This window comes from Caloenas nicobarica, chromosome 18, assembly GCF_036013445.1.
Source record: "Caloenas nicobarica isolate bCalNic1 chromosome 18, bCalNic1.hap1, whole genome shotgun sequence".
In the NCBI taxonomy this organism is placed as follows: domain Eukaryota; kingdom Metazoa; phylum Chordata; class Aves; order Columbiformes; family Columbidae; genus Caloenas; species Caloenas nicobarica.
This window is the reverse complement of record NC_088262.1, coordinates 4423850-4444281: the sequence shown is the minus strand read 5'-3', so window position 1 is coordinate 4444281 and position 20432 is coordinate 4423850. Positions and strand designations below refer to the sequence as shown.

General features: G+C 38.9%; 1 protein-coding gene across 1 annotated transcript in view; it reads left to right on the top strand.

Moving 5' to 3' along the window:
• The first annotated feature begins 5718 nt into the window (after positions 1 to 5718).
• ANKFN1 (ankyrin repeat and fibronectin type III domain containing 1) overlaps positions 5719 to 20432 on the top strand; it is a 56668-nt gene continuing 41954 nt past the window's right edge. Inside the window, exons 1-6 of the mRNA XM_065648015.1 lie at positions 5719 to 5825; positions 7995 to 8000; positions 8988 to 9179; positions 14350 to 14560; positions 17192 to 17386; positions 18868 to 18981. Coding sequence (XP_065504087.1) covers positions 8994 to 9179; positions 14350 to 14560; positions 17192 to 17386; positions 18868 to 18981 — 706 coding nt within the window. The 5' untranslated portion in view covers positions 5719 to 5825; positions 7995 to 8000; positions 8988 to 8993. The remainder of the gene's footprint in view (positions 5826 to 7994; positions 8001 to 8987; positions 9180 to 14349; positions 14561 to 17191; positions 17387 to 18867; positions 18982 to 20432) is intronic.

Here is a 20432-nt window from a genome sequence, read left to right as displayed (position 1 = left end):
CTGATAATGCAGACAAATAGGCTCTTGGTTTTAATTGCTGTGATCTAGAATAGTCTATCTCTATCAGGATCTGGAAAAATTCTTCTCCTCAGGTAAATGTTGGCCTTTGAAAATAGTCTCTCTCCTCCTACCCCTTGTCCTCAGTGACAAAGTTTTTCTGAAATCATACTGTATTCTTGTTTTTAATAACTATAAAATATTTTTAAAGAGAAATCATTGCCATTAAAGATATTTCTGCTTTTATCAGGGTAAACAAGCTGATTTTTAAGGAATATCTGTTTAGTGAAGTAAACACTGCTTGGGATTTGCAGACTAGTAGGAAGTTGTTCTTCCGTTATCTAAGTCGTTTCATTACTCGGTATGAAAAATGACACTTATTTAGTGCTTTATAATAGATGCTTTTATGCGTCGAGTTTTGAAGAAAAAGGAGATTCACCTTAGAAATAGGCATTGTATTAGTAAGTACATTGCTAATTACTGTAATCATACAAAAGTTGCAATGACACCTATCTGTATACTTATCGGTTCCTTTTGGTCTTTTTAATTACCATGTCACAACCCTAAAAAATGTTCTAATCTGTGAAGACAGCATCACTTTCTAGCTATAGTTTAATTGAGCTTTGTTCCATGCTCAGTTTTGGTAAATCCTATTTTTTCTTTATTCTTTCCTAATCTAGAAATTGCCAGCTATGAAAAGCCTGTTAATTTCTGTTTGTAAAATGTTCTGCTGAAGCTTGGACTAAATGCAGTGCAGCTGGGACTAGTCATGGCCAAACAATACACGGCATAAATTATCTCTATATGGAGTGGCTGACTAGATAGCATAATCAACAGGAGACTGACAAAACAACACAGTTGCACTGTTGTTGCTGACAACTTCATTATTTCTATGATGTTCAGCTGCATAATTTGTTTCTGAGGAACAGCAATATCTTCAGATATGTCTAATGCCCTGTATGTACTTTTATAAGCTTTCTGAAGATGGATGTGTTTGCACAAGTTTAGGTTTTTTCCTAATATGGAGAACAGTTGCAGGAACCATTAGCAAAGAGCATCTGCTCTACGTCCTTTTTGCAATAGGGCAGTTATTTAGTCAAGCAGCGCTGGTGAGCACTTCTTGATATGTATGTGGATGACTTGGGTTAACCGCAGGTGCTCTTTGATTCCTTGTTTCAAACGGAATGGCTTCAAGGATCTGACAAACTTCTTACACTAAGGTATTTCTGTTTACCTTGATTTGCACTCCAGGTGAACCCAAATGACTAAGTAAGTGTTCTGCAGCTTAGACACTCCAGCTCTGATTCTATTCCACTGCAGCCAGGGATTATTATTCTCAAGAAATTTCTGATTTAAAAGACTATGGGGGGAAAAAAAAGCCATTTTGTCAAAAGCAAACTGCAAAAAACATGTCTAAAGAATTCTGATCAAACAGTTCTAGTTTCACTGCCACGTCCTCCGGCTTCAGCCCTGCAACAGAGCCGGGTGTGGAGAAACCCAGGCTGGGCTGAGAGACCTGTAGAACCAGGCCTAAGGCAGGAAGCCTGGAGGGGCCGGGGCTGCCAAGCTCGGTTTCTTTTAGTCGCTTACATCACGGTCGTCTCAACTATTTCCAAACACTCGGGAAAATTATTTCATTGGGAAATTTTCTAAACTTAATCCAAACGCAATTATTTTTTCTTCACTCACAATTTCAGAATTTCTTGAGTTTGATCACGTCCATGACTGATGAACTGGGAAATATTTGTCTTTTTTATGAAAATACTGAATACTTCTGTGTGTCTGTGGATAATAGGTTATTTGCTATGGATTTGGATCAAGAACACTGGCTAAAGAAACTAGTGAAACAGTAAGACTCAGATCAATGTCCTTGAGGAAACACAAGAAACCAAGGAATAGGACAGAGAATTAACAAATTGGCAAACGGGTATGTGTGAAAGATGATAGGTAAACAAGGAGCCAGAGAGGCAGAAATTGCCAAAACCAGAGCTAGAATTTACTACAGTAGCTTATATGTATAAAAGTTTGGAAGAAAGAAGTGTGGAGACAAAGATACACTTTTATAAGCCTCTTTTGGGTTTTTTGGTTTTGGGGTTCCCACTGTGTACATTTGGCTGTATGAAAAAACCACCCTAATATCTTGTTTCAAGGAGCAGAGTCACCTTAACCACCTCTCTAGTCATGTATTTCCAAACTGAGAGAGCGCGCAGACACCAGGCAGAGCTGACCTGATCATGCCACTCTGGGAGAGAGGCTGGAGATCCCATTCCCAGGTATCCGATCAACCTGGCTACGTTGCCCGACCCCGGCCACGACAGTGTCCGGGACATTGGATCTGATGTTTGAGCAGCATTTGTCACTTTATGGGGATTATGAACAGTCTAAAATACAGCTTCAATGGTGACAGTTTTGCCATTGACTCATTAGGAAGTAAAGTCAGGGTCCACATGAGGTTTTCAAATTTCAAATATTTGAGTGAGTTTCTTTGCTCCAAACTTGCCATCCGGTTTCCAGATTACTGGTCTACTGAGTGTTTTTCACAAACTCAGTGCATGCTAAAATACAAGGCGATCTAAACCACAGGAAGGTTGGTTTCTGCACACAGAGGACGTGCTCGTTGCTGAAATACCATCTGCAATCCAGCGTTGGACATTGTGGAACAGTGAGCGTGGCTTGTGCAGCGCTGGGTGAGCAGTGCCACCTATTGATTGACGGGATGAAGGGGAGCGAGTGGTTTCTTGCTACCCCAGATCTGCAGAACAGCTTTGTCAGCTCCATCCTTCTCATCCCAGAAATGTTACCGGTGTCCAGAAGAAACAAAGACAATTTGCTAAATGGAATTAACGGCCAATCCAGTGTGCTGCTTGGCTGCTAAAAATATCTGCTGTATAAATCTGAGAACAATACAGGGTAAACATTTTGGTAAATGTATCAGTCAGGCAACCTGGGTGGCCAGTTTAAAAGAAATGTATTGCTAAATGTGCATCCTCATAAAAATGTGCAGTTATTAGCAGCAGTAACAATAACAGCAGCTTGTGGAATCAGCTCAGGTACCGTGGGTTGGGAAACTTGTAGAGTGATCAAACATGGAATGAAAATCTGCTGCAATAGGTTGAGTAAGTAGTGTAAGTACACCAAACAAAATATTCTGTTTAATAAGTATAAACTATAGGCAAGTGAAATAATACATGGCTGACATCTCTGAGCCTCCTAATGGAATTATCAAAGGCTCAGAACATGCAGGTTGCGGGACAAGGTCATACTAATGGATTTGCTTGCATGTGTTTTATCATAAACCTGGGGGGTTGTTTTCTGTAGGCTTTTTAGTCTTCTCCATTTATAGAACTTGATGCAGGTGCCTCTAGCACTTTTTTACACACATTCTTTCATTATTTTTAGTAACTAATTTTATGTTTTTATCATTTGGTAAATTTATGATTACTTCTGTTACCTTACTGAGAGTTGTTTCCTGCTTTCTGGCTTTTGAACAGTTTAATAATGAACTTACATTCATATGACAGGAAGATTAGAAATATGTTTACTTGATATAAACAAGCTAATTGTCTTGCATATAATTAGCTTGGGAAAAAAAAATCTTTTACTATTCTACTAAATAGTGTTTGGGTAGCAGTAGAGAAGTACTAAGCATTAGAAAAACTGAAATGGCAGCTGTCAAAGGTCTGATTTCCACCAAGCTGAAGGGAGAAGGCAACAGAGAGGAGAGAGAGTACTGACTCACAGTGAGAAATCGCTAGAAAATCTTAAAGAATAGACTAATTTCAGTAAACTCATTCTAGACTTTTCCCCTGAAAACAGCTGGAAATTGAGAATTCCCTCCCAAGTGAGTTCCCTAGATCGGGTCTTTACAGACCAAAAAGATCTTAAATCGGGGAATTTGACTCAAGAATCAAACCTGTTCAGCACAGCACTGAAAATGGGATTTTTTTATGCTTACATTTCATTTTAACTAATTTAGACATTTTGAATTTTCGGCATGCTTTTTTTCCAGATAGTATTTCAGTGTTAGAGAGGTATTTGGTGGTTTTTGAAAGATTTCCAATCTTGCTCCTGTTGGCAAGGAGCAGTAGCCTGGGTCGGCTGTCCTGCAGCCTTCTGCCTCACCATCCTCCCAAGCAGCGGAACAAAACAGGGAATCCTATATGTGTACAGCCTGCGATTTTCACTATATGGGAGAAGGAATGTTGTGCATAGCATATTGTCATAGCCCTTTGTCTTTCTCTGCTGCAGAAAAACACGCAGATAGTTGCATTTGAGAGTCTTGTTATGTCTTTGAAATATGTACAAATGCATGTTTACATACACATATACTTATACATAGAAAATCGCTCAAGAAATGGTTTGGTTCATATCCAGATTGATTTTAAAAGTACAGGCTAAGTTCAAGTCCCGTGACATCCAAATGTCAGGCCCAGGACTAGATTTCAGCTGCTTTGGCAAAAGGACACTGTTTGGTATGAGGTTCAGTGTCCTTGACTGAGTTTTGAAGGGTGGACGAATCAGATTGGTCACCAGCTTTTGGGAGGTTTCCAACATTTTCCAAAAATCAAGCATCTTGTTTGAATAAAGCCAGTGTGGTTGGTTAGTTTGTTTGTTGTTGTTTTTTTAAGGAGATTGTAACTGTAGCTCTGGTATCCCTTTAAAAACAAATAAAAATACATTTTCTGTAGATACTAATGATCATTGACTACAACAGACCCGGGAATTGGTGTGTCTTAATTTTTTTCTATTGCCAGATGGTATACAGAAGTGTTCTGGTTACATTAATTTAACCCAGTGGACTGTCCAGGAAGGATAATGATTTTTCTAGATTGTTGTTTATCTTTGTTTATCACCTACACTGTTTTCAAAATTCTAAGGCTGTTATGGTTATTCCATATTCTGACTTTGTAACATCTCTGTGGTGTTCTGTGGGATCCAGCATTTGCAATTTTTGCCGTATAGTAAGAAAGACTATATTTTAAAATATCACTGTACTACTATTTTGGAAGCTCTTAATGCAGATATTACAGGATCTGGTTTAGCTGAAGCACAGGCATCAATAAAATATGTTTTTCTTCTTCATTTAATAATATTTTTTTAGGCATAACCTGTTCAGGCTGCGAGCTTTCAAATGATCCTGCAGATGTCCCGTAGCTTTGGATATGGTTGCTGCTTTTGTTGCTATGATTGCAGACAGCTGTAGTGATAGCTTGCTCAAAGAAAGAAGAAACAATAAATCATATGCAACATGCATTACTGGACTGAGTGTAGGACTGTGATTCTTTTTTCCCATTGTATTGATTTAGCATAAAATTAACTGTTTAAAGATGGCTGCATTAATGTCTTTTTGCTCACACTTCATGGCAAATTAATTACAATCACAGTTTTGTTTACTCTGGCAGTAATTATTTTTTCTACTTGCACACTGTGCTGCTGATCATTTTGAAGGGATACGGGCAGCTAAAAGCACACACAAGTCATGGCATCTCTGACTACGGAGGCAAGAGCTTTATATATTAGTCATTATTATAGCTGCCCAGGTAACTAGTATAGAGTTAAGGCACCAACCTTTTCACCTGTGATACAACGCTAGTTGCTTTAAATACTGTTTTGCTCTGAGATCTTATCAGTGATCTTGGACTTCAGTAACTGCCAGTAACAAGCTTTTCCATATCTGATCATTCATGCAGTGTAAGGACAAGGTTTATTCGTTGTGCCCAGAGGCTGAACCAGCAGAGACAGCAAAGCCAATGTGATCCAGTGAATGAAGACAGTGACAATTACCAGCAACTTCTGCACATTTTGCCTTGGATAGCTTAAGCTGGTAAGTCTAATTTAACTCTTTAATTCATATATTCTTAATTATTAATTTCAACTATTGAATTGTTTCATAAACATATTTATGTACATGTTGAGTGGTTGAGTGGTTTCTTGTCTGTTATGTTTTCCTGAAATCTGAATTTAATGCTTTTACAGCTATGCTGTGTCCTGTTAGTGCACCTGTCTATACAGTGCAGTGTATATGTGCCACATACAATGGACAGTGATCTATCTCTCTCTGCAATGTGACTTTAAAAGGACATGAATATTAGGTCGGTATTTGCCAATTAAAAAAAAAAAAAGCTTTTATAAGGGTTACTAATTTATATTCATTTGTATTTGAATTTGACTTTTAAAGCACCCTGTTTTGTGGACTAAAATGGTTACTTCAGTGCTTAGAAGCACCAGTAGGAATCCTGTCACAAAGATTAAGCTCCAGCATGTGCAGCATGAAATGTGTGTTAGAAGAGTCCGATCACTGGTTCGGTACACACTGTATAGCAGGGTGAGAGTCTGCTTTAGTGGTTATTTCCAGGGTAGTGCAGTAACTGTTTCCCCAGAGATTCAAGTTATTTGTTATTGGAATCATTGTCATAAGACTTTCCTTTTGTGTTTTTAATTCTTACAAATGCAGACTGCAGTTAATTATGACTATTTATAAGGGGAGCTGCTGTTGCTATTCTGTCTAGTTCTGCCTTTTGCTGAGGAACCTTGAAACATGCTGCGTGTTGTAGCTCCTGACGTGCTGTGGGAACTCTGGTTCGTCAGATCACACGGAGCTGCCCCAGCCACATTGGGGTGTCCTTATCAACTCATTCTGACCTATGCCACGTATATTCAGAGGCTTCCATAGGTGAAAATCTCAAATGGGTCAGTCACGGACATCTCCTGTTTCTAAATTATTAGTCTTTGATACACTGTAACAATTTCAGTTGTGGCAATGAAATATCCTCAGGCTAAGTGCACTTCGGTTGGGGGATTTATTTCAGTCAAGACAATGCACACTTTGGGGTTTCACCCGGTCAGTGAGATGAGGACATGGTTGTAAAAAACCCAAAATGAATGACTTCAAATGAAGCATTTTATTCTCCTTTTTTTAAGAGACAGTGATTTCAGTTAGTCCTTGTAGGTACTGCTGAAATGCATGTAGCAGAGCTCCTTCCTTACAATTTCCACTCTTGCACATTACTTTCAGGGATGCAGGTCACATAATTCCCTTCTTCTGATTACACACACTGTTGTCCTAATTTAACAAAGTCTTCTCATCACATATGACAATTATGTTGACTCTGTCTCTCTTCATTCAGAGACTTGACCTCTCTTCAGTACCCCATGAGCCTGGAGAATATGCGAGATTACTTGTAAACAGATACTTCTGTGTTCAGGATGTCTGCTTCAGGACAGTTCACAAAGGAGAAAGGAAGATATAAACAGCTTATGAGACCTGGGTGGTGTCTTTAATCTTAGAGACCAATTCATGCCAACAAGCAGCCTCAACAGCAGGGCAAGTGTTTAATAAATAATGCTTTTATGATTGTAAATAGTTACTAGAGTCTGGTCCTGCAGTCTGATTTGCTTAGATGCAGGCTGAGACCACAAGAACAGAAAGTTACAGGATTTGTATCACGGCACAAAAAGTCTAAAGTTTATTTCCAGGAAAAGATAGTCTGAAAGGGTAGTCAGATTTACTATTACAACTGTGAGATCTTCTAGAGGATGTTCTGTCATATAAAGGTGTACTCTTGGCAGGAAAAAAGGAAATGTGAAGAAATTGCGCATTTTTGTCACCTTTTCACTTGGATTCCTGGGGACAGTTTTCTGTGCTTGCACTTGGGTCAAACCTGATTCTTGGTTTCCCTTCAGAAAGGCAAAAGTATTTCCAGATAGTTAAATTAATTCAATTTTTCCTAATATGGAAAAATTACTATTGTCATAAACCATAGAAGGTATTGTTTAATTACGAAATAATATGGAAATCCTATTAGGCTAAGCAGTACTGAAGAGGAGGCAGTCCCTCTTGGAAGAGTTTGTAGTCTAAATGGACAGGGCAAACACAGAACAGGATAAAGTTATGCAATATAGAGACAAAACCAGTGCTGAGGGAAGAAACTCCTCATTTCAAAACTGTAAACAGCAACAGTTAGAATCACAGATTATTTTAAATGTAAAACATGGAGTGTAAGGTCTTTGTTTGCAATAACCTGGGCAGTAGTTGGTCATAGATAGTTTAAAATAAAAATGCACATATGCCTCGTTACGCCTACAACAGAACCTAAATACATTTTGTGTGTTTCAGCTGTTGTTTGCTAAAACATAATGCCTTAGGAGTCTTGGTCACAGGGCAGGTTCCTTCCCTGGCAAATGCTCCTCAAAACTCTAACAAAAACCCATTCTCTGTAGCACTGGACTACTATTTGGATGATAACATGTCAGCATTTGATGCAAATTAAATTTACTTTCATGCATTATTTCTGTAGTATCTTGTGATGGGTTCAGAGATGAAAAAGTATTTTGAATGCAGCCATGCTTCTTGAGAAACACCACTTTGAGTCTCTAGAGAAACAGAATCCACCCACCCAGCTGAAAATGTCACATGCTTTTGGAGCACGCAGTTTGCTAGCAGATAGTAATGTGGGAAATAAAGCACGTCTTACCACGGTTGTGATTGTATCAAATTTAAGTCACTTGAGCGGTTAAAAAATTCAGTCCTGCACTGTGTTCTGTAATCAGTTAGATTTTTTTCATTCTCGATTACTTCAGTTTTGTTTTAGGAAACCATTGTACTGACAAATCGCAGGTTATGTATGTTATCCAAATTGTATAGTAACATGTGACACTTTTTCTCACACCTGTATTACCAGAACTGATTTTGTCAAAAGGTTATTTCCCTCATTAAATGAACTCCCTTCTCCTTATACAAATTAGTAAATAGTTCTGAAGTGATACGTTTAATTTTTTCATACTTATTTCTCCCTTCCCATAGATATCAATGGGGCCAATCCCATAAAGAGCAATTTGCCATTGAAAAAGCCCCAAAACCTGCTTCCAAGTGTTCAAAAACTGTCATAGGAATCTCGCAATGTGCATTTCAATGATACAGTTCTGATTAATGATGTTAGTGTAGCAGAACATTGATAAACAGCTGTTGTTTGTCTTCTAGAAACTACTAGCTGAAAATGACACAGCAAATGCAGAACTTAAGTCTCCTCCAAACTAAGAAGAACAGCATGCCATCCTCTCCAAACGCTGCAAAACGCTTATATCGGAACCTGTCAGAGAAGCTTAAGGGGAGTCACACATCCTTTGACGAAGCATATTTCAGAGCTCGATCTGACCGGCTCAGTATCCGTAAGACCTCAATGGTAATTACTTGATATTTATCAAATTGCCATTTTACTGTCCTATCAATCTCCTTAATCAATATGATTTTAATCTGTACCATTTTCACCATCTCACGTTGTCTGTTCCTGACCAATGCTGCACGGTCTCCCCAGACTTACCATTTATGATCCTGTGTAGAAATAAAGTCTGACCTTCTTGAAGGCAGAAGAAAAGCTACCTTACTCAAGTAATGACGTTTTGGTTTAGGATTTAGGTCTTAAACTGCCACTAATGTGTCAAAATGTGGATTAAATACATACACACAAGTGTTTTTCTTACAAGAAATGAAGAAAAAGCATTTTGAGAAAACTGGAGATGACATCAACAGAAGTTTCCATTTTTCAAAAAACCAGAGGAGGTGGAACTTATGTGCTGTGAAAGATCAATGCAAGGTTGTTCAGACTGTGATGATGGTCACTAGATAAGACCGTGGAAAAAGGAGATCCCACATGAAGCAGCCTGCCCTGGGTACCCCACCCTGCTCGCAGAACACAGCCCAGTGCTCTGGGGCCAGTACAGAAAAGCACATCAGCACCTGCTGGACTTAACACAAGGGCTCCTCTTTATGCCAGTGCTGGTGAAGTTACACAACCTCCAACACGTACCTTTTGAAGAATGGACCATGTCCCTGAAATAACAGCACAGTGTAAGTTCAGCACACAACAGAACCTTTTGTATTTGCTGGAGGAAGATGAACCTGCTGTTGATATTGCACAAACAAAATAAATTTCCTTTTTCCATAAGTAGGAAGAACAGACGCATCCTTCAACTTCCCTGGATTATTTTGAGTGAAAGAGCTCCTCTCCAATTCTGAAGAGCAATGACTTATGACATAGTCTGTGAATGTGCCAGGAGGCACCTCTTGGAACCATTACTGTGCTGCACTGAAGCAGACACTTAGAGCGGTGCAAGGCTGAACTCTGGATATGTTGGGCCAGATAATAAAAATATTACATTTTGTCAGAAGAAAAAGCACACTCTAGATTCCTTGAACATTCACAAATCTTTGTGACACATTCATGACTAGACAAATTACAAGAATCAATGCAAGAACTGAAAATAATTTAAAAATCAATTCAATGATCCTATCTATCCCCTAGGATCCCTCTTTTCTTGAAGTCAGAGGACCCACGCATGCCCCATCAAATGATTAAGCTGAAATGTAGCTCTAGTGCATTGGAAAGTCAAGAGATTGTTGTCTCTCCTGTGAAGAAAGCCTATGACCTGCAGGAAGCAGGAGATCACGCCTCCTTCCTCTCAGCTCTGCCAGAGCCAATAGATTTTATTTTGCAGAAGGAGAAGCCTGAAACTCAATCAGGGCTTGATGGCTGGAGAGCAGGCTTTGCACAGTAGCCAACAGCTGTGCTTTTGGGGCTGTGGGTTTCCAGATGCTTCCAGTTTGTAGGGATTGTTTGAATTTGGGCCTCTATGAACTGTGGGAAAAGATTCTTTAGGTGAATTTTTTAGGCCCTATCTTTTATTGCATTTTCCTTTTCAGTTGCAAGCTTGTGTGTGACTAAATGAGTGAAAGAGAGGAGGATAAACTAGTGCTGGGGACTGTGCCAGAGCAGACTGGCATGTAGACGGAATGAATGCCGGTCTGTTAGCATATCTTCTGAACAGTGTTTTTCTAAGTATGCACTTCAAATTACATATTCCTTCATATATGGGGTCTTCTGTCATACTTAACTGAGAAGAGAAATGGCAAATGAGCATAGCCCAAAGTTTGAGGAGCAGTGTTCTGGTTCTGAGGCTCTGCTGTCCACAGAGCCAACTACTTACAATCTGCTTCTCTCCCTTTTCAGTCCAGATCTGCTAGGCAGTGGGAGTGCCTATTCCATCAGTAATCGTAATTCACAGAATCAAGTGTAGTGTAGTAATTAGGAGACTTGATTTTACATTGTGATGCAGACAGTGGTTTAATGTGATATAGACTTACCTGTGCAAACTCTATTTACCACAACCCACTACACTGTCATGGGAGTGACAGCGCTTTTGTCACTGCTGACCCACCCTGAGCACAAGTACCAGTACCGCTGGGTGTTGCCAGTCTGGGGTCTGAGCCAGGGTCCACAACAGCTGGTGAACATACTCTCGCTGAGCTCCAAAGGCTTTAGATCCCATTCTGTCCATTCTGTCTGTTGTTTTCAGTTTCCCCTAGAAATAAATAGCAAGGAAACTGTCAGTGAAGGGGTGGCAATATTCCAGGTCAAGTTGCTAGCTGATGTATTTTCTAATCATTGAGTTTCTATGCTACAAAGCTAAGTCAATGACTAAAATCATGTCTCCAGACAAGTGAACAACATTTGTTAGAATTTGTTCTCTTTCAGCCTTGGCTAGTGAAGAGTTTTCTTTCCATTCTCTCTTGCTGTGCAACACTTTCCATTCAGTAAACTGTTGTCTTGCTGCAGACATAGGAATCTCCCAAAATAGCTTTATTCTTGAACTCATGTTTATCAGAACAAGTCTTTGCAGAAACTACTTTAATGTTTTTTCCAACTCCAGTAGCACATAGTGGACTTTTTCAGTCAAACCTAGAGCAAATATCTTGAAAGGGGCACTTCATTTTAATTAAGCTACATAAGATTGCATTTCTAAACACTCCAGCACTGAATCACTTACTGGAACATGGTTATTACTTACTGCAAAGCAATACTGTAGTGCTTTTCAGTATATACATTTGTGCATCAGAGTAACACCTAAATAAATTAATCACATAGCACAGCTGTCTAGCTAATGGTTAGAGGCTGAACGAGTGAGTCAAGGAAAAAGCAATGTGAAAACTGCCCCTAAACTTTACCTGATCACTTAAATACGATCCAGTTTCTCTTTGAATTCAATAGTTTTGTCTTTTCAGAGCAGAAGAAAGTGATCTAGGAAATGCAAATGAAGGCAGAAATCAGAAGGCTCTTGTTAGTATTTGTGACTATACCAGCTGGACTAAAACTGAGCACACGGCTCAACAGATCCAATGTCTGACCCGTTTGATTTTCTTACCCCTGAGCTGCAGATGTCTGAATAACGCTGCAAGACCTGAGAGTCTTTTACATTGAATATGATCACCTTTTTGCAGAAAACCATACAGTCTTCAAATATGGTTCTGTTTTCTGTGTGAAACCAAATAGTTGGGAAGATCTGGTCAGGTGTGCAGAGTGTTTTTCTGGACTTGGAGAGCTGGGCTCAATGCAGGCTTACAAACGGGGCAGCTCACTGGCCTGGCTAAAAATATGGTAGATATTTTGCTGTCTCACCAGGGTATTTTTGACTGAAATAGATACAACTTGGTTAGAAGCACACTGCGATGTGGATGAAGGATACATAGGTGCCCAGTTAGGCCATATCACAGTTTCCCATGTTTTTACACTCTTTGAAGTTACAGGACTTGCCAACGTATTTCAGCCTATTGTTTGTGTCTGAATTGTTCATTTGGAAAACCTGATATTTGCAATTTGGTCTCCTAATTGTTTGGATTGGATGAAGTAGCTTATAAAATTCATGCTCTGTTTCTTGCTGAAATCGGTGCAGCTTTTTCAATCAGATTTCTAATGACATGAAGAAATAGAAATTTGGTTTTAATTTTTTCCTTTTTGGTGAAGCGTTCTTGCCAACAGATTAGCAGACAAGAGCGTGTATGAGGAATTAACTTAAGCATATGCTTAGATTCCGTTCAGCAATTTAGGTCCAAAATTTCACAAATACTTTAGGTATTTCATTTGCCAACCAAAACTCCAAAGATGTATTTTTCAAAGGAATCTAGGCAGGTCTAATCTTGATAACTGAATCCAAAAATAACTATTCAAATCAAAGTTTTTAGAATAATTTTACAATAATCATTCAGATAGGTAAAATCTGTTGTTAAAGTGTATGTATATTTGAAAAGGGCCAAATGCTTTTGTCAGCCATATAGTTGGGTTAATTTCAGCTATAATACTGAAGTTAACAATTTTTTAATTATGTTCCCAGGATTTTTTGGTTTTATATCTCAAGAAATTCCTGAGGTATAGTACAAGATTTATTGAGTTTCACACAAGATTGGAATTAGAGCCAAATAATGGTATTGAGCACTTAGGGCTGCACCCCACAAATGCTAACTCATTTAACTTTTATGCACATGCATAAATTCAATTCTAAGAGAATGACTATTTTGATTTCAAAAAAGGGGAAAACCGTGTGTGTGCCCAGTGCCATGGAAGTAGAAGTGTGAACCAAGAAATACCTGGTTTCCTGTCTTAAGTGGGCACCACGAGCCTGTCATTGAGTGATATCATCATCTGTACCTTTTCGTTCTACTCTCATGGAAATCTACAGAAAAAAAATTTCTCCAGCATGAGCAACCTGTTGTACTTAAGTGTCTAAAATGTAGATTCTTAAGTGGGCACTGCTCTCCTAGATTTGCTTTATTGCTGTGTAGTTCATCTCATCTCTAGATAGTCATCTAATATAAGTATCTCATTTCTCTATATTAACAATTTTGGGTAAAGATCATACAATTTATGTCTTCTTGTTCTGCTAATCCCTGATATTCAGCATAGGTGGGATCCATATTAAAACTTTAACATAGCAGCATCTTTGCAATTTCTTAGTGTGGTACCAATGCTTCACATGCAAAACAACAGACCAGAAGATCTCTGTCAGGCCTGAGAATTTCTGAAGACAGTTTTAACTTCAAGCACAACTGAAAAAAAACCTGATCAAATTGCAAGGTGTAGCCGTGGACTGTAGTTTTCAGAACTGCCATTAGTCTGTGAGTTTTAGGAGGAGACAAAACGTGTCTCAGCAGATCTGTGCTCTTCCTGAAGGTGGTGTTTCACCGAGAGCAAAACTTCATCCAGTTTCACATAGAAAACATAGAACATTGCTCCTATAGTTTGATTACAGGACAGATGTCAAACAAGTACGGGTTTGTTTTGTATGGGTTTGAATCTCACCTGAATCTTCCCACAAGCCTCGAGCACGTTCAAGCACACAGGTCCAGGGGCACGCCAAGCTCAGCTTTGCTCAAACAATTTCCCTGTTTCTAGCTGAACCTAAGCTGGGGCTGGAGGATCAATGTTTTATAGCAATCTCACAAACCACAAATCTTCACAATTTATTTTTAAAACACTGATGTTTGGAAAGTTTGACTGAATTTCTGCTTTTACTGATACACAGAATTTCCAGTGCAATGAAGCTATGTTTGAGGCTGTGGAACAGCAAGATCTGGACGCTGTTCAGATTCTTCTTTATCAATACACACTGGAGGAACTGGACCTGAACACACCGAACAGTGAGGGACTAACTCCTTTGGATATTGCCATTTTGACAAACAACGTCCCTATTGCTAGGACACTTCTACATGTTGGGGCAAAGGAAAGCCCACACTGTAAGTAAAACACATACATTGAATTGACTTAGATAATTGCATGTAGATGAGATTTGCTGCTGTTTTGAGAAATTAATTACATTACACACACAAAGTGACTATTTTTATCATAAAGACGATTATACCAGCAATTGTGCCAGAGTGCTGGAGGACATTTGCAGCAATATCTGCTTGCTCAATGCCCGCTCTGTAGATCTTTTTTGTTCTCTATGTCAGATACACCAACTGATGAATCAGGTTGAGCTTCTAATGTGATTAACACTGGGGCAGCTGAGTTAATATCAATACTGAGAAAATATCTTCACAAATATGGAAATAGGAATTGAGTGAGTGATTCAAAGATCATGGTCTGAAATGTGGAGTTCGTCATCAAAAAATGAAAGGGCAATGGGTTGTCTAGACTTTAGTTTATTTTTATTATGCTTTTGATTTTGGCTATGCTGCCTTCAGGAGACAGGTTTTGTTGAAATCTATCATTTCCATTACCACGGGCTCCTCACTCCTAGTCTTTGAATGGCCTAAAATCCCACTTAAATGAGAATTTCAAAGTTCTACAGAACCAGCGAAAATTGAAGCACAAACCAAACCTTCTCACTTTTATGGAATACCAATATTGCTTATAACTACATATTGTACTTATAAAACTATCCTTTGTATTCCTTCATGGGCATTTTTATGCACAATTTGTGGGTTAGAGGGTGACTTACCAACCCAATTAATCAACCATATACCATGACACAAACTCTGACGCCTTCTTGTGTCTAAAAATACACCAATGTATGCGAATTTGTTTTAAACCGTCAATGCCTATATTTAGGACATTCCCAGCAAGGCTATAATGAGACTGTGTTTGAGGGGTTCGGCCACTGCAGACTCTGCCATTAATTTGAAGTTAGTTAAATTAACAACATTTAGTGCTGGCATGTCAATCTCGGTGCTCCAGGAAATTGCACCTTGAGGCTACGAACATTGCCAGTTTTTTCACTGGAGAGTGTGTGTGCAAGTGCGTGTGTGTGTTGAGTTTTTTTGCCAGACCCTCAGTGTTGGTACACCTTTATTGCTTTTCTATGTCCACAGCACTTATATTATCATTTATTCTGGCCTCCTTTAACCTTCCCTGGAGATTTTTGCATAGTGTAGCTGCTCAGTGAAAAGAGTTTTTTAGTTTTATATTTATTTGTTTATTTTTCTGTCATGGTTCATGACTGAGGCTTTAAAAAAAAGTGTGACAGCATTTAGAGTACATGATTGACTGCTGAAGCAACATTCATTAACCATGACAAATCTAGAGGAAAACACAGTCTTGAGTGTTCTAAACAGCAGTAAAAAAGACTAAACTAATTTTTCATTGACCTCATCTGTAAATAAATGCAGTCTGATGGCGAGCAGGGGCAATCATAAATTAGTATTCATTTCCTGTAATTAATGCAAACATGCCTATGAACACAGGGAATATGAATATATAACCACCTAATTTCCATTTCAAAATATACCCACCAAATTTCCACTTCACTTATCTTGATTTTTAGTTTTTTTGATTGAAATAATGGGTGAAGCATTCTCAATAAAAAGCAAATGATTGTTTTGGTTTTACCTTAAGGGTTTACAGTTGCTACTTGAGAGCAAAATGCAGAAAGTTATTTTCAGCACTGAAAACAAAGGTTCACAGCATCTTTGTATCTGGCTTCATTCTTGTGGAATTGATAGCAGTCACTTTCTGTTCTCTCTAGTCTTTCTGCTTTGCTTTCTGTACTTGACTAACCCTGTTAGAATGAAATCCATTCTGTTCGGATGGTCTCAGGGCTGCAAGACCCTGATGCAGCACCCAGTGGGACCATTTTCATTTCTCTGTGCTGGGCAGTTGAGCAAGACTTCCCCAGGCTGAGCAGGAGGGGAGGGGATTTCCAGGTAAAATTCTGACTCGCCCCAATTTAGGGACAGGACAGAAGCATCTCTTAATCTGATTGGAAGTGTATAGGACAGATGCACAGATCTGGGAGACTGCAAGGCAGAGGAATTCCCCATTCCGAATGCGCACAGAAAGCTTCCTACAGAGAAAACTCTTGCTCTTCCGCTATATTAGCTGTACTCATCCAGCTGGAATCTCATAGCCCCTATCATAATGCTGTAGAAAAGAGGATCTGGAGGACAGACAGCTTCCATCTGCATCACCTGGGTTGCTGCGTGGAGTGGGAAGACCGGCAGATAAAGCAACAGAAAGTAAAGCTATGATCTTCATTTCCACATGGAGCTCAGGCTTCATAAATCTTAACAGGAAACAAACATGTCTTAAACACAAAGTAAGAAAGACCAGAGACTATTTTAGTTTGTTTTTAATATTCCACCAACTTAAAGTATATATTCAATTTCAGTCTAATTAAGACATTTTTAAGCATATGAGAAACATTGGAAGATAACATTTGCTCCATTTATTCATGTCGTTAATCCCATTTAAGTGACCAGATCCTTAAGTGGTATAAATTGGCATGCTCTAATCCACTTGATGACAAGATAACCACTGGAAGGCAAAGTGTTCAAGGATTTGACCTTACATGTGTTATACCAGAATGCGTAAGGTTTTTGCCACATAAGTCCACCAGGCAATTACTTACTTTTCCCTTTTCTTGGCAGTTGTTAACATGGAAAGCAGGTCAGTGCATCTGAGTACATTGGTCCAGGAAGCACAGCAGCGAGTTACTGAATTATCGGCACAAGTGATGAACGAAGGCCTCGGTACAGACACCACGGAAAAAGAGAAGCAGCTAAAAGCCTGGGAATGGCGATCCAGGCTGTACAAGCGCATGAAGGCAGGCTACGAGCATGCGAGTAAGTAGAAGAAAGTAGTAAAATTTGAGGCAAGAACTCTACAAGTGAGAACACTCTGCGTTTGGTGAGCAAAGATGCTCCTGCTAACCGATCCTCACAGCACTGCCGTGAAGCAGAGGAATGTTGGAGGGGGGAAACTGAGGCATACGGCTAAATGCCCGTCCCAAGAATGGGAAGGAAATGGATGTTAGAACAGCACAGGACCAAATACCTGAGAGCGGCAAGCACAGAGCTCCTTCAAGAGAGGGCTGCATAAAATGGATGAGACCTCCAAGCAATTGGTTCAGGATCTAATGATTCTGTCCTGCTTATTTATCTTTTCATCTACTCCTGGATCTCAGAGTTTAAAATAAGATGGTTAGAAAAGCATATATGAATAAGGAGAAAGGGGGATGGGGACATTGGCCATTTTTCTGTTGTAATTTGATTATTTTTTAAAATAATGTATTCTGGTTTAAAAGAATGGAGTTCTTCTAAACATTTGATCAAACAATGGAATTTCATTTTACATATAAAAATAGTGAAAACTTAACTTTGGCATCCACATATTACGTTTCATCAGTGTAGTAACAGACTAGTTCACGTTAAACTGTTGTACAATGGAGTCTGTACCCAAAGTAAATGTGCATTTGGGCCCATGGGAAGGAGTAAACAAGGCTGAATTGTTTCACATGTAGATCTTTTAGTTGTATCCTATTCAATGAAATACAATCACTTCCATTAAAATTTTTACAACCATCTTTATATAAATGTACTTACAAATAATTTTCTCAAATTTATTGTATTCTAACACTACTTCTTCAAGACAGATGTAGTGCCCCTTGTACTAGATACCAAATACAGGAAATACAGCAGTAGTGTAAGTTAATATAATGATTTTTTTAAATCAATCCCAGCAGTGAGTCATGACATTTTTGTATTTGATTTCTGAATTGAGTCTGATTGATATTCTGTGACTGAAGCTTTTATTTAAAAAAAAAAAAAAAAAAGAAAGGCCTCAACTGATAACTATATTTTGGAATTACTACAATGAAATATTTGTGGAATTTGCAATTTCTGAATCACAATAATGTAAAAATGTTTTCTGTTATTTGATAAATTTGAGTTTGTTAGTGAAACCATAAAGGTTTAATTAGCTCTTTGTGGTTTTGTCCTTTCTTTCTCCTCCTATCCACCCCGCGAGATTTATAGGAGCTTTTCATTGACATAATTAGCATGAATCTGTTTTATTGGGTTACATATATGCAGGAAGATATTTTTAACTGAAAGGAGCCAAAAACCACGATAGAAACAAATGGTGTCCGAAGGATACTGTTAGCAGGGGCACTAATTAAAATGCTCAAAAGGCAGAGAACACAAACACCTACAACCCAAACCTCACAATTGCAGGGTGATTTTCAGTGGGTTCTTTGAAGACTCAGAAACATTGTTTGAATAGGATTTGTTGTGCTGAAGAGCTGATGTTTTCTCTTCTCTCCCAGGAGCCCCTGAGGCGCCAACCAATGTCTGTCTCATGGTAACGAGCAGTACATCACTCACTGTCACCTTCCAAGAACCTCTGAGTGTCAACTCAGCTGTGGTGACCAAGTATAAAGGTACTGGATTTTTCATTTACCTTAACAATGTATGAAAATGTGGTGCCTAATGACAAAGATATTTACAAGATATTATAATGCTAGTAATGTGAATTCATTTTCCCAGTCAATAGTTGTAGAAGTGGAATTTTCTAAAAGATTCTCCAAAGACAAAATTTTTATTTAAAAAGAAAAATAAATTAACCAAAAGCTTTCTCCATGAGTGCTTTGAAGAAGTTTGCTTGACTCACTGTGGTTAGGACATGGGCTCAATGACTGGGTTGAGATGAGCAGTTATAAAACACAAGCTAACTTTTGGTGCCTGTGGGCTCCTGAAACCATGTGTATCCTTGTTAACGCCAAACCCACACCACCATTCCTTAAAGGAATGTCTCTGGAAGCTGAAACTTTTGGCAGAGGCATCACACAGCTCAACTAATTAACTATTCCAGGGCTGCCACATCATTCTTGGAAGGCTAATACATTTGGGGTGGCACCAGTTAGTTGCAAAGTGGAATGAATAGGAAAATGCTTCCATCTGAATAGCGCTGTTGAATAGAAACAGTTTCAAAACAGAATTTCTGTTCCACAGGAAATTCCAACATTAAAAAAAAAAGTTTTATTTAACATTAGAAAAAAATGAGAAATTTTAAAATTTCTTGTGTAAAGGAACTTCCAGGTTTTCTTAAATGTTTGGAACAGTAAGTTCTTCAGTGTTAAGTTCAGCAATCCACAGCCTCCATCTTCCAGTTGGAAACCGTGTCCTTCCACAGGTCAAGGGACTGAAAAGCACTGTTCTCAACACTGTTCTCAACACCTGAAACTTTCTTTGCCCAGTGCAAGGGCATCAAGGAGCACGGAGCCTTAAGGTCCTCTTAGTTATTTCCCACTGTGTCTCTCTTAATGTCTTGTGTTGCGTTTGTTTCTTTGTTTCAATAATTAAAAATTCCTTTGAGAGGTACTTGAACCTTGCATTTCCATACACATAGCAAAACCAGAAAGGCTGTGTTGTGGGGCAGTCTCACGTTTCCATGTGTGGGTGTCACAGGGGTTGCTTCAACAGGAGAGATTCAGAAAGCCCCAGTCCCTTGCAGATCCAACAGCTCATGGAGCTCTTCTGAAGGTGGGACATGCAGGTGCACAAGCTCCACTGGCATCAAGCACAAGCACCCAAAGGACTGCATGAGTTTGTTTCGGAAAAGGCAGATTCTTTCTTTCCTCACCCTGTTTCTGGTCAGAGATTCCAGTCATCACTGGCTATGCCCAGTAAAAAAATTTTTAAGAATTCTTTTTTTCTTAAGAAAAAACCCCAACCTCCCAGACCTCACTAAAACCATCAAAGTGATTCCTTTCCTGATTGCCTCAGTAGAAGGATAAACTACTGTATTACACCTTGTCAGCTGTGCAGTGCTGCAGGAAGTGTGATTTTCAAAAACATCAAAGCCCTTGAGAACCCTAAATCTAATTTTCAG